The sequence below is a fragment of the Stenella coeruleoalba genome (assembly GCF_951394435.1).
Source record: "Stenella coeruleoalba genome assembly, chromosome: 4".
In the NCBI taxonomy this organism is placed as follows: Eukaryota; Metazoa; Chordata; class Mammalia; order Artiodactyla; family Delphinidae; genus Stenella; species Stenella coeruleoalba.
The window spans coordinates 20175361-20187976 of record NC_137149.1 but is presented as its reverse complement, the minus strand read 5'-3'; the positions used below and the strand labels follow the sequence as shown (position 1 = coordinate 20187976).

At 42.6% G+C, this 12616-nt stretch overlaps 1 protein-coding gene across 5 annotated transcripts in view; it reads right to left on the bottom strand.

Moving 5' to 3' along the window:
- The window catches only part of TNIP3 (TNFAIP3 interacting protein 3), a 92138-nt gene that overhangs the window by 53723 nt on the left and 25799 nt on the right, over positions 1–12616 (bottom strand). For 2 of the 5 annotated variants that reach the window (XM_079919730.1, XM_079919731.1), the window contains exon 2: positions 6010–6130. In XM_079919730.1, coding sequence (XP_079775856.1) covers positions 6010–6130 — 121 coding nt within the window. Of the gene's footprint in view, positions 1–6009; positions 6131–7637; positions 7849–8015; positions 8130–12616 lie in introns of those variants that run through there. The other 3 variants (XM_079919733.1, XM_079919732.1, XM_079919734.1) reach the window with 3 other exon arrangements.

Below are 12616 nucleotides of genomic sequence, written 5' to 3'. Positions count from 1 at the left end.
TAGTGTGATTTTAGGCAGCCTCTCTGCTAATGGATGAGGTTGTGCTCCTGTCTTGCTGGTTGTTTGGCATGGGGTGTCCAGCACCGGAGCTTGCTGGCCATTGGGGGGAGTTGGGTCTTACTGTTGAGATGGAGATCTCTGGGCGAGCTCTCGCCGATTGATACTATGTGGGGTCGGGAGGTCTCTGGTCATCCAATGTCCTGAAGTCAGCTCTCCCACCTCAGAAGCTCAGGCCTGACACCAGGCTGGAGCACCAAGACCCTGTCAGCCACGTGGCAGAAGATGAGAGATCATGTGGAGGAGAAATGAGGAGACTCAGCCAATATCCAGTACCCACTGCCACCTATCTGAGTGAAGCCAACTTGGACCCTCCAGCCACAGTGGAGCCTTCAAGATAACTGCAGATTAAATGATCCCAGGATAAGGACCTCCCAGATTTACCATACGACTCAGCAATTCCACTCCTAAGTATTTACCTCGAGGAGAAGGCGTGGGTGGAGCTAGCTTCCACAGAACGGTAAGAGACCCTGGTCAAGAGGCATGAAATCAGGGGAAAATCTGAGTTGAGGCTGCGGCGTTGGTGCAGCAGAGGAGCAGCGGTGCCTGCAGCCGCTGAGCAAGCACACAGCTTCACTCTCCTTCACTCACTTTAGTATATTCTTGTGACAACCCATTTTAGAGATGGGAAAACAAGATTTCAATAATCAAAATTTTATTTTGATAAAGAAATAGCTTAACTTTCTAAAAAGGGAAATAAGGAAACGGAAACTAGATCTTTTGTTTTTTTCAACAAATGTGGTTACAAAAAACGTGTGTCGACTTACTGTACTTTCCAAGAAGTTTCATATTACTCTCTGAACATTTCAAAACATTTTCCCAAAGCTTTTTGCCTTGAGAAGAATGTCCAGAGCTAGAATTTTTCTGCAGTTACTGGGAAATCTTCCCTCAGCTGGTACCAAAGTTATTAAAAGCCAATTTCTAGTGCTGTCTCAGTTAAAATCAGAAAAGCAAAATAGAATTTAAACACAAGACAATGCTCTTAAGCAAATTCAGTTGTGGTATATCTTCTTAAAATTTGGACACTTTTCCTTCCCTTTCCCAAGTGGCACCCTTGTTTCCAAGCATTACTGGAATGTATGTGTTTGTCCAAGAAATACATCTCAAGCCTCCTATCACTTTCTTTTGTCTTTGAAGACATACAATTACAGGGTCATAAATTAATGTTCATATATTAATTTTCTCATAGTATTAAGACCGTGTCTTGGTTTAGTGTAACTTCCATTTAACACCCATTTTGGAATTGAATGTTAATCTCACTTAGAAAATTATTTGTCCTTCGCCTATAAGACTTTTAATGCCTTCTGTTCACCAGCTGTCTACTTCAGCTCTCCCAGAATATTAAAACCTGCTTTCATACTGATGGAGTTCCTCATGTTCATCAATAATGCTTTTCTGTTTCCTCAAAGCAATGAGTCAGTCTGCTCATTTTCTCTTATAGTAATTCTTCCTCTTTCCTTATTCTTGGCAAAGATAGAGCAAAAAAGGAACATGACATATGTCTCAGAAGTTTTCATTAAATCATATTTCTTTTATGCAGCCACACTCTTCCCATCTCATAATGTCATAAAGAAATTCATTTCCTCTTCCTGGAAAGGGAGTCTACCTTACCGTTCTCATGCTTACTTCCTCCAGTGGAAAAATGAGAGATGCCCTCCACAGTTCTTCTGTCATTGGCTCACCCTTGTCTTACCCCAAAAGATTTTTCCTATACTTTTTTTAGTTCCATCAGTATCTCAGTGAGAATGCAACAGTTTTTGTTTGTTTTGAATGTAGGATTTACTTCTGCAGAGTGCTATTGTAAACAGTAATTCAGCAGAGCTTCCAGCTGGAAACTAAGCTGTGTTTACTTAAGGAAGCAAATATTTTAAGATACTTCAGATGACAATTGAGGAGGAGATGCCAGAAGTCCGTGAGATAAAGAGAAACTTCCAGGGATTTTTCCTGGGAGATCTTACCCTCAAAGAGAGAGTAAAGGCACAGTAGCTTGATCCAATGGTGATGCTTTAAGCCAGAAAGGAGGGTTTGCTCTGACAATAGCATCATTCCTGATACCAGCTTGAACTTGGGCCCAGTCACCGAATGATTCTTATGTGAGGGAGGGAAAGTTGAGAGCAGGATATATAGGGCAACCCAGACAAATCTGGGTTTAGGTCCAGAAACCAATTTCTACTAGCTATAGGACCATGAGAAAATGATCTAGCTTCACCGAGCCTCAGTTTCCCCATCTGCAGAAGAATGAAAGTCAAACTGTTACACATATTTCTGGCAAACACTGGATGTGTAAAGTAGCATTAGGGGCCTGTGTAACTAAAGTTGCAAAAGGAAATGTCTTTCCATTGAAATGGAGAGAGCAATAGCATTTAGCTGCATTTGAGCTCTGGAGAATATATCCAAATATTAGGCTGACTTGTCACAGTGAGTGGTACCACAACAATGCCACCGAGAGTGGTAAAGCTGACGTCTAGAAGCAGCAGTGATAGGTGGGCATCTGACAGTCACTGGCAGTCAAAAGCTTGAGGATGAGAAACTGGGCTTATAAGTGTATATTCAATATTCCCCTGTAGACTTTGAGAATTATTTGTGAAGGGATTCTAGAGATAAGTTGATTTTGTATATCTAGTTTTCTCACAGTGCATGAAAACAAACATGTTGCATAACCCTGGTACCTTCTAGAAAAACCTATGTTGTGATACTTTACACATTCATGTGACACTTTATACCCCATCCACAGGAAGTCCATGACCGGTGGGGAAGACATGTCTATACATAAATGATTACAAAACCAAGGTGATAAAGCCTATGAATGAGGTATAAAGAAGGTATTTATTTAGGACAGAGCAAAAGGGAGCTGGAGAACTCTGTGGGACTAAAGAGTCATGAAATGTCCAAACCTTGGCATAAAAGATAGTTCATCCAATGGGCAAGGAGACAAGGGTTTCCATGAAGAATAACCAGCATGTGAAAAGGCATAGTACATGAAACTGCATGGTCTGTTAGAGGACTGTGGAATGGTGGGACATGGGTGCATTTTGGGAAGTGGGAAATGGAGAGTGGAAAAAAGAAAACGAGCAGTTTTAACAGGAAAGATACTGAATTCACCTTTGAAAATGCTGAGTGAAGTTGATATGAGTATAGAAAAGTACTTGACCTTTAGTAGGTGTATGTGTCGGAAGTCATCAGCCTATATTTTGTAGTTTAGTGAGCCAATGATTATGGACAGATCCCTGGGTGACACTAGTATAACACGGGCAGGTGATGAAAGAGAAGTCAGTGAAGGTGAGTGAGAAGAAAAGATCAGAAGGAAAAAGGAGGGTGTTGAGGGATACTTTTATAGATGTAAATGGAGTAAGACATTTTAAGAAAGTTGAATTAGTGAATAGTATCAATTGCAAATGGAAGGACAAGTGAAAAATCAGATGCAAAATGACTGTGGATTTATCAGGGTAGAGCTTATTAGTGGTGTGATAAGGGGCTGCAAAGTCTTGGACGTCATGATCAATAAGCTTGGCTATGATATATTAGAGTGAGTTAGAACATCACCCCTAAAATGGGGGTGAGGGAGGGATAAATTAGGAGTTTGGGATTAACAGAGACATAGTACTATATATAAAATAGATAAATAACAAGGACCTACTGTATAGCACAGGGAACTACATTCAATATCTTGTAATAACCTATAATGGAAAAAAATCTGGAAAAGAATATATACATATCACTTTGCTGTACACCTGAAACTAACACATTGTAAATCAACTGTACTTGAATAAAAAAATTAAAAAATAAAATAAAATCATACTTAATGGTGAGAAAGAAAGAACATTACCCATAAAATAACATGAGGTCTCATAAATGTTTAAAGTTGAGGAGAATTAAGCTGGCAAGAGGTGATGGAGAGAGTGAAGATTTAGGAGCCCAAACACTCTTTAGTGACTGGTCTTATTAAGTGGTCCTCACTGCTACTCAGCAACTCATTTTAGTTTTGCACCTCTCTCCTGTCTCTCAGTCTCTCAATGGCCATTTCATATCTTCCCTTATGTTAACCACTGGACTTCACGTTTACCCTCGCTTTCATTCTCTGTAGATGTCTTTACCTCACACTTCACAAGGACAATAAAAAACATCAGCCAGGTACCTGTTCTCCTTTGCCTGGATATGTATCGGAAAACGAGCCAATTTCATCAACAAAGTGATAGGGGAAACAGTATCTTGAAGAGAGGTAGAAGTTCCAGTTAAGTCCCCAGCACAGAGCGAGCTAACTTCCAGGAGAGTAGCAATAAGGATGGAGAAGAGGTCTTTAGCACATAAGGAGGAATCCAGAAAACAAAATGAACGGAATGGGGAGGGAAGTCAGTCAAATGAGTCTTGGGGGCTGATAATCAGAGAATATGCAGATCAGAGGTACTGGAGGGAATTCAAATTTTCATCATTAAATTTCTTTCCGGGATTAGACAAGATGGCCACTACAAAGAAGCACACATTTCGTGAAGGAAGGAAGTCTTAACTGGGAGTTAGAGATATGTGTATGGGGGTGGGAGTGAGAAGAGAAGAAAGAAAAGGGGAGGAAAGCCTCCTTGCCCCTCATCATTAGCAGAGAGTCATTTCTAACTCTGAAAAGAAATACTTCTTTTTCAGGGAGAAGTGGGAAGAACACACACCATACTATTTGGTCATTAAACGAATGAAAGAGTTATAGGAATATCCACAACATTTTATTAAGTGAAAAAAGGTGAGTTTAACAAAACAGGGTGTGCACGCGTGTGTGTGTGTGACAGAAGGAGACACACAGACAGACCCCAAATGCTGAGAGAGGCTCTCTAGGAGCTGTGGGCATGGAGGGGATTTCAGAGGCTGATACATGTTTGGCGAGGCCTAAGGCTTATACAATTCCAGGACCTCCTTTAAGAGAAAAAGACACAAATCTGTGAATGCTAATTAGTTACAAAAGTAAATATTTGTTTAGGGGAATCCAAGCTTAATTAGCTCCACAACAAATCTGTCTCTACATGATTTTTATAGTATTCTCTATGCTTAGTATAGCTTTTCCACAATGAGCATGAATTATTTTAGAACTAGGAACCAAAGCAGAAGTTATGTAAATTTTTTTTTTTTTTTTTTTCTTTTTGTGGTACACGGGCCTCTCACTGTTGTGGCCTCTCCCGTTGCGGAGCACAGGCTCCGGACGCGCAGGCTCAGCGGCCATGGCCCACGGGCCCAGCCGCTCCACGGCATGTGGGATCCTCCTGGATCGGAGCACGAACCCGTGTCCCCTGCATCGGCAGGCGGACTCCCAACCACTGCGCCACCAGGGAAGCCCTATGTAAATGTTTTTAATGTCAGTCATGCTCTCTAATTTACTTACATTAGATCTCTTTTGAAATGATCATTAGAGACGGTTTCTAATCAGAAGGGCTGCAGAGTTTAAGAGCTTATGTTGTCATTTATGATGTATTTCTAGAAAGTCATGCACAAAATTCCTAGCTTGAGCTTACCCTTGAATTTTATTTGCTTACATAAAGCACTATAGACAAATATCCTAAAACAAGAGGAAAGTCAAAGTCAAACAACTCTAATCAGGAAAACCTTGTTCTTTCATCAAAAAAATGGACGTGAGTTGTGCAGACTTTCGCAACCCAGTGTAAGTGGGTTTACAAAAACGAGGTTAGCGCCTCCCAGTAAAAGAGCTGTCGCTGCAATAAGCGTTCTTTCTTGCGGCTTGAGCTCTGCTTCCCCTGGTATCACGCTTTAAACTGGAAGGAGCTTCTGCTGAGGGTTTCCTTGGTAACAGGAAGTGACTGTGTATGAGAAGTTGGTACTGGTTCACTTTGTCCTCTCAGCCATCAAGGAAGTGCATTACTGTAAATGATTTGGGGACTGTCCCCATGCATTCTTCTCGGTGAACACGCTGCTGAAGGGTGTATTGAGAAACCGCGAAAGAAGATGTTTTCTTACCTTCACAGAACATGGACTTCTGTGACTTGGCATTGGTCCCGGGGTGACCCCTCTGGAATCAGGAGAAACATTCCTCTCAATCAGATCGCAGATTTTATTATCCAGCTCCATGCTTTCACATCTGCCCAGGGGACATGGGAAAGTCACATTTTACAAAGATAATTAAAAATGATTATAATTTTGTGAATGATGTGGAGGTGTTATTCGTGTACGATACCCCTCTAAAATCTCCAGTTCTCTAATTTCATTTTGTATTCATTAGTTGCTGCCATTAGAGAACTTTAAAGAGTATTGGAGTTTAATTTTCACTTACTTGCACATTTATTCCAAGTAATCAAGTAAGATACAGGCAAGTTTAGGGATTTTCACAGTCTGATAACGATGACCAGAGCTGAGCACTCCCAGTAAGCCTGATGCTTTACATCCATATTCTTATTCAGTGGGTATAACAACGCATTACCATAGTCAGCATTACCTGCGTTATACAGATGAGCAAACTCAGACTTAGGAAGTTAATTAACTTACTAATTTACATGATATCACACTGCAGAACATTGGCAGGACCAAGATCAGACGCAGATCTGTAGGGTTCTATGGCCTGTCTCTGGGCTATGTTTGCTGTATGTCTTCAGTTAAACTGAGAACAAATCCCTAAGGAATTATTTGCCACCAAATGGAAATATTAGAGTCAAAGAGTACCTGGAAATTACCTTAAAAAGAACTTAGTCCAACTTGCATCATTTATATGAGAACAAGAATGAATTGCTTACATTCCCATGACTATTAACAGGTAACATCAAAATTTAAATCAGATTTTCTGACTCCAGTCCATTTTTCTTTCCATTATATCATGTTGGCATGATGGAGAAATCTTCTCATTAAAAACACAATTCAAGGGCTTCCCTGGTGGCGCAGTGGTTGAGAGTCCGCCTGCCGATGCGGGGGCCACGGGTTCGTGCCCCGGTCCGGGAAGGTCCCACATGCCGCGGAGCGGCTGGGCCCGTGAGCCATGGCCGCTGACCTGCGCGTCCGGAGCCTGTGCTCCGCAACGGGAGAGGCCACAACAGTGAGAGGCCCGCGTACCGCAAAAAAAAAAAAAAAAAAGGAAAAAAACCCCACAATTCAAGAGAAAAATACGTTCATTTTGTTATTTTTCTTTACATAGTTTTTTTTTTCTTTTCCCTTCCTCATCATTTTTCGTCCCTTAAAAACAACCCCTTGGAGGCTTCTGGGAAGATGGCGGAAGAGTAAGACGCGGAGATCACCTTCCTCCCCACAGATACACCAGAAATACATCTACACGTGGAACAACTCCTACAGAACACCTACTGAATGCTGGAACAAGACCTCAGACCGCCCAAAAGGCAAGAAACCCCCCACATACCTGGGTAGGGCAAAAGAAAAAAAGAATAAACAGAGACAAAAGGATAGGGACGGGACCTGCACCAGTGGGAGGGAGCTGTGAAGGAGGAAATGTTTCCACACACTAGGAAGCCTGTTTGCGGGTGGAGACAGCGGGTGGCGGAGGGGGAAAGCTTCGGGGCCGCGGAGGAGAGCACAGCAACAGGGGTGTGGAGGGCAAAGCGGGGAGATTCCCGCACAGAGGATCAGGGCCGACCGGCACTCACCAGCCCGAGAGGCTTGTCTGCTCACCCGCCGGGGCGGGCGGGGCTGGGAGCTGAGGCTCGGGCTTCGGTCGGAGCACAGGAAGAGGACTGGGGTTGGCTGCGTGAACACAGCCTGCAGGGGGTTAGTGCGCCACGGCTAGCCGGGAGGGAGTCCGGGGAAAAGTCTGGAGCTGCCGAAGAGGCAAGAGACTTTTTCTTCCCTCTTTGTTTCCTGGTGCGTGAGGAGAGGGGATTAAGAGAGCTGCTTAAAGGAGCTCCAGAGACGGGCACGAGCCGCGGCTAACAGCGCGGACCCCAGAGACGGGCGCGAGACGCTAAGGCTGCTGCTGCCGCCACCAAGAAGCCTGTGTGCGAGCACAGGTCACTCTCCACGCCTACCTTCCGGGGAGCATGTGCAGCCCGCCACCGCCAGGGTCCCGGGATCCAGGGACAACTCCCCTGGGAGAACATACGGCGCGCCTCAGGCTGGTGCAACGTCACGCAGGCCTCTGCCGCCGCAGGCCCGCCCCACACTCCGTGCCCCCCCCCCCCCCCCCCCCGCGTCCCCGGCCTGAGTGAGCCAGAGACCCCGAAGCAGCGGCTCCTTTAACCCCGTCCTGTCTGAGCGGGAACAGACGCCCTCAGGCGACCTACATGCAGAGGCGGGGCCAAATCCAAAGCTGAGCCCCAGGAGCTGTGAGAACAAAGAAGAGAAAGGGAAATCCCTCCCAGCAGCCTCAGAAGCAGCGGATTAAAGCTCCACAATCAACTTGATATACCCTGCATCTGTGGAATACATGAATAGACAACGAGTCATCCCAAATTGAGGAGGTGGACTTCGAGGGCAAGATTTATGATTTTTTCCTTTTTTCCTCTTTTTGTGAGTGTGTATGCTTCTGTGTGAGATTTTGTCTGTATAGCTTTGCTTCCACCATTTGTCCTAGGGTTCTATCCGTCCGTTTTTTTGTTTTTTAATATTTTTTCTTAATAATTATATTTTTATTTTAATAATTTTATTATATTTTATTTTACTTTATCTTCTTTCTTTTTTTCCTTCCTTCCCTCCTTCCTTCCTCCCTTCCTCCCTCCCTCCCTCCTTTCTTTCTTTCTTTCTACTTCTACTAATTCTTTCTTTCTACTTTGTCTCACTTTTATTCTGAGCTGTGTGAATGAAAGGCTCTTGGTATTGCAGCCAGGAGTCAGTGCTGTGCCTCTGAGGTGGGAGAACCAACTTCAGGACACTGGTCCACAAGAGACCTCCCAGCTCCACATAATATCAAATGGCGAAAATCTCCCAGAGATCTCCATCTCAACACCCAGCTTCACTCAACGACCAGCAAGCTACAGTGCTGGACATCCTATGCCAAACAACTATCAAGACAGGAACACAACCCCACCCATTAGCAGAGAGGCTGCCTAAAATCATAATAAGTCCACAGACACCCCAAAATACACCACCAGACGTGGACCTGCCCACCAGAAAGACAAGATCCAACCTCATCCACCAGAACACAGGCACTAGTCCCCTCCACCAGGAAACCTACACAACCCACTGAACCAACCTTAACCACTGGGGACAGACACCAAAAACAACAGGAACTGCGAACCTGCAGCCTGCAAAAAGGAGACCCCAAACACAGTAAGATAAGCAAAATGAGAAGACAGAAAAACACACAGCAGATGAAGGAGCAAGATAAAAATGCACCAGACCTAACAAATGAAGAGGAAATAGGCAGTCTACCTGAAAAGAATTCAGAATACTGATAGTAAAGATGATCCAAAATCTTGGAAATAGAATAGAGAAAATGCAAGAAACGTTTAACAAGGACCTAGAAGAACTAAAGATGAAACAATGATGAACAACACAATTAATGAAATGAAAAACACTCTAGATGGGATCAATAGCAGAATAACTGAGGCAGAAGAACGGATACGTGACCTGGCAGATAAAATAGTGGAAATAACTACTGCAGAGCAGAATAAAGAAAAAAAAAAAATAATAATAAAATAATAATAAAGAAATAAAAAAATAAAATAATAATAAAGAAAAAAGAATGAAAAGAGCTGAGGACAGTCTCAGAGACCTCTGGGACAACACCAACATTCGAATTATAGGAGTTCCAGAAAAAGAAGACAAAAAGAAAGGGAATGAGAAAATATTTGAAGAGATTATAGTTGAAAACTTCCCTAATATGGGAAAGGAAATAGTTAATCAAGTCCAGGAAGCACAGAGAGTCCCATACAGGAAAAATCCAAGGAGAAATACGCCAAGACACATGTTAATCAAACTGTCAAAAATTAAATACAAAGAAAGCATATTAAAAGCAGCAAGGGAAAAACAACAAATAACACACAAGGGAATCCCCATAAGGTTAATGGCTGATCTTTCAGCAGAAACTCTGCAAGCCAGAAGGGACTGGTAGGACATATTTAAAGTGATGAAGGAGAAAAACCTGCAACCAAGATTACTCTACCCAGCAAGGATCTCATTCAGATTTGATGGAGAAATTAAAACCTTTACAGACAAGCAAAAGCTGAGAGAGTTCAGCACCACCAAACCAGCTTTACAACAACTGCTAAAGGAACTTCTCAAGGCAAGAAACACAAGAGAAGGAAAAGACCTACAATAACGAATCCAAAACAATTAAGAAAACGGAAACTTTTTCTTTTCCCGTGACTTTTTTCTGTGACTTTTGGGTTTTACTTTTTGTTATTGTGATTAGTAGTCTGAGTGTGCTACTGGCTATAAGGGGGAGAAACAAACTACTCAATGAAGAAGTTACTCTGTGTAAATGTGCTTTAGATCCACAAGTCATGGTGTCTTAATTATTTCGTAATTGAGAGCTTTAACAGTTGTGGCTTAAAGAGGTGATGGAAGAGAAAAGATTTGCTCACAAAATTTTCAGAGTAGCATCGGCCTTGGGCAAGAGTGACTATTTCTAGAGTTCAACCCAAGGCTATGTGGCTTAATAATTTAAATAAATATCTAAAAATGGTCTTTGCATGTCTGAAACAAAAGCCTGGAGGGTCGGGATGTTTCTTATAAACATGGACTCTGTTACTGCCCTCTATCTGCATTCTTGGTTGGATCCCTATTTATCTCCTCTCTGCTTTTTGTGATGTGCCAGGTCGCTGAACTGATGCCACACACCCCAGCCAAACCTCTTGTGGCTGCTCCCTGGAGGAACGCGTGGACAGAAGAGCCAGATTGGAGTGGAGATAAGGTGCAGCTGCAGGTGCTGTTCAGCCCGCGAAAGGTTACAGGTGAGCATAGTTCTGTAGAAACCACATCTTCCTATAACTATCCTACGGAGTTAAGGTTTGGCCATCTTACTGGAACTATTCTGCATCAGTAAAACATTCTTGTTCACAAGGGCAGAGCAACAGATGAGGCAGGATACAGCGTCTATAAATACACACTGTTTCAACAGGAGATATTGTGATACATGCAAACCTTGGCCTTTTTGTCTGGCTGAATGTTAGCCATTGTGCAGTTCTCACCTTAAGTATGGGAGCATGACAAGACCCTAGATTGCATGAGATGTTCCAACTATGTATTTCCATAGCAACGTGTATTTCCTACAGTAGGCAGCTTATTACACTTGATTGCATGTCTACTCACATGTATCCTCCACTAAATTAGAAACCCCTGGAGGCAGGCACAGGTTTGGCTTGCTTATCATTGTAACTCCAGAGTCTCAGAGTGATTATGAAATGTTTGACAAGAGAACAGATAGTCAAGAACAACTAGGTCTGAGGTCAACAAGGATGCCAGGTAGTCCTGAAGGACGGGACGCTTGTATTAAAAAGTCACGTGTAGGCTGCTCATCTGTTCTCTCTAGACGTGTTCTCTCCATGGGATCTATATGATTTCTTCCCTCCTCATCTCAGTAGTCAGCCTCTGGGAGAAGGAGCTGACAAAGTCTAACAGCTATGGAGATTGTAACAGGGCACACAACTTTCTGCTACAAGCCATAGAGCTTTAGGCATCAGCAAGCAGTGTTCTGGAGGGATTTTGGAGTTGTGGAGTCCTTCCAAATTCCCTGGAATCAAACCTGTAGTCAGGTTGATGCTTGAGAAGAAATATAAGTCAGGATAAAATCTTGTCCGAGGGCAAGTAGTAAGCATGATTCTCTCCTCTCCTAACAAGTTTTCTGAGTTTTTATTGAGAGAAAAATGACACCGTTTTTAGATCTTAGATCTTCTGGATAGACTGAGCCTGGAACACCAAGGTTTGTTAGGATGTGAGTTTCTCTACTCCAGGGAGCAGGGACCCTGTTGGAGGAACAGCAGAAAGACGAAGAAGTCACGCAAATATTGCTACTCTCCCTACTATTTATTATGGGGTTGAAAACACACAAAATACACCCTCTAACAGGGATACAGGAGGGACATAGCTTGAGAGTTTATGGGTCAATAGGGGATAGATTCCTTGGTGTTTTTGTTACTATTTCTTTTGAATATGGCAGACTATCATGAAGGTTGTTCTTTATTTACTTAAAATTCCATTCTTTTGAAGAAGCAGAGACTATAAAAAGTGAATACTCTTAAAGATTCAGGTGTTAGGAAACATAATTCCCAACCAGCATTGTGAATAAGTTAAGCCTGTTACGTTAAGCTTGACCTGAAGGTCAAGAAAACCTTGGCATTTTAGCGTTTGTATCACGTGGATAAAGCTTTTGCACATTGCTCTGCAGAGTAAATATGCTCATGCTGATTTACTGAAAACAAAATTAAGCTAGCTATACATGCAGAGCAAAATTATATATTTTATTGTGAATGTTGAATGATGGCAGAGAATGCCAGCCCAAAATATGCCACTTAAGCATTAGGATTATTTTGAACAAAAGATACTTGAAAAACAGCAGATACAAAAAAAAGCATTCTGATCTCCCCCTTTTCTTCCTGAAAACAGGAGATAAAACTCCCTTGTGAAAGATGTCCCCCTATACTAGGAAGAAAGAAGCATTCTTATCATCAAGGATGGGAAATTAAGATGA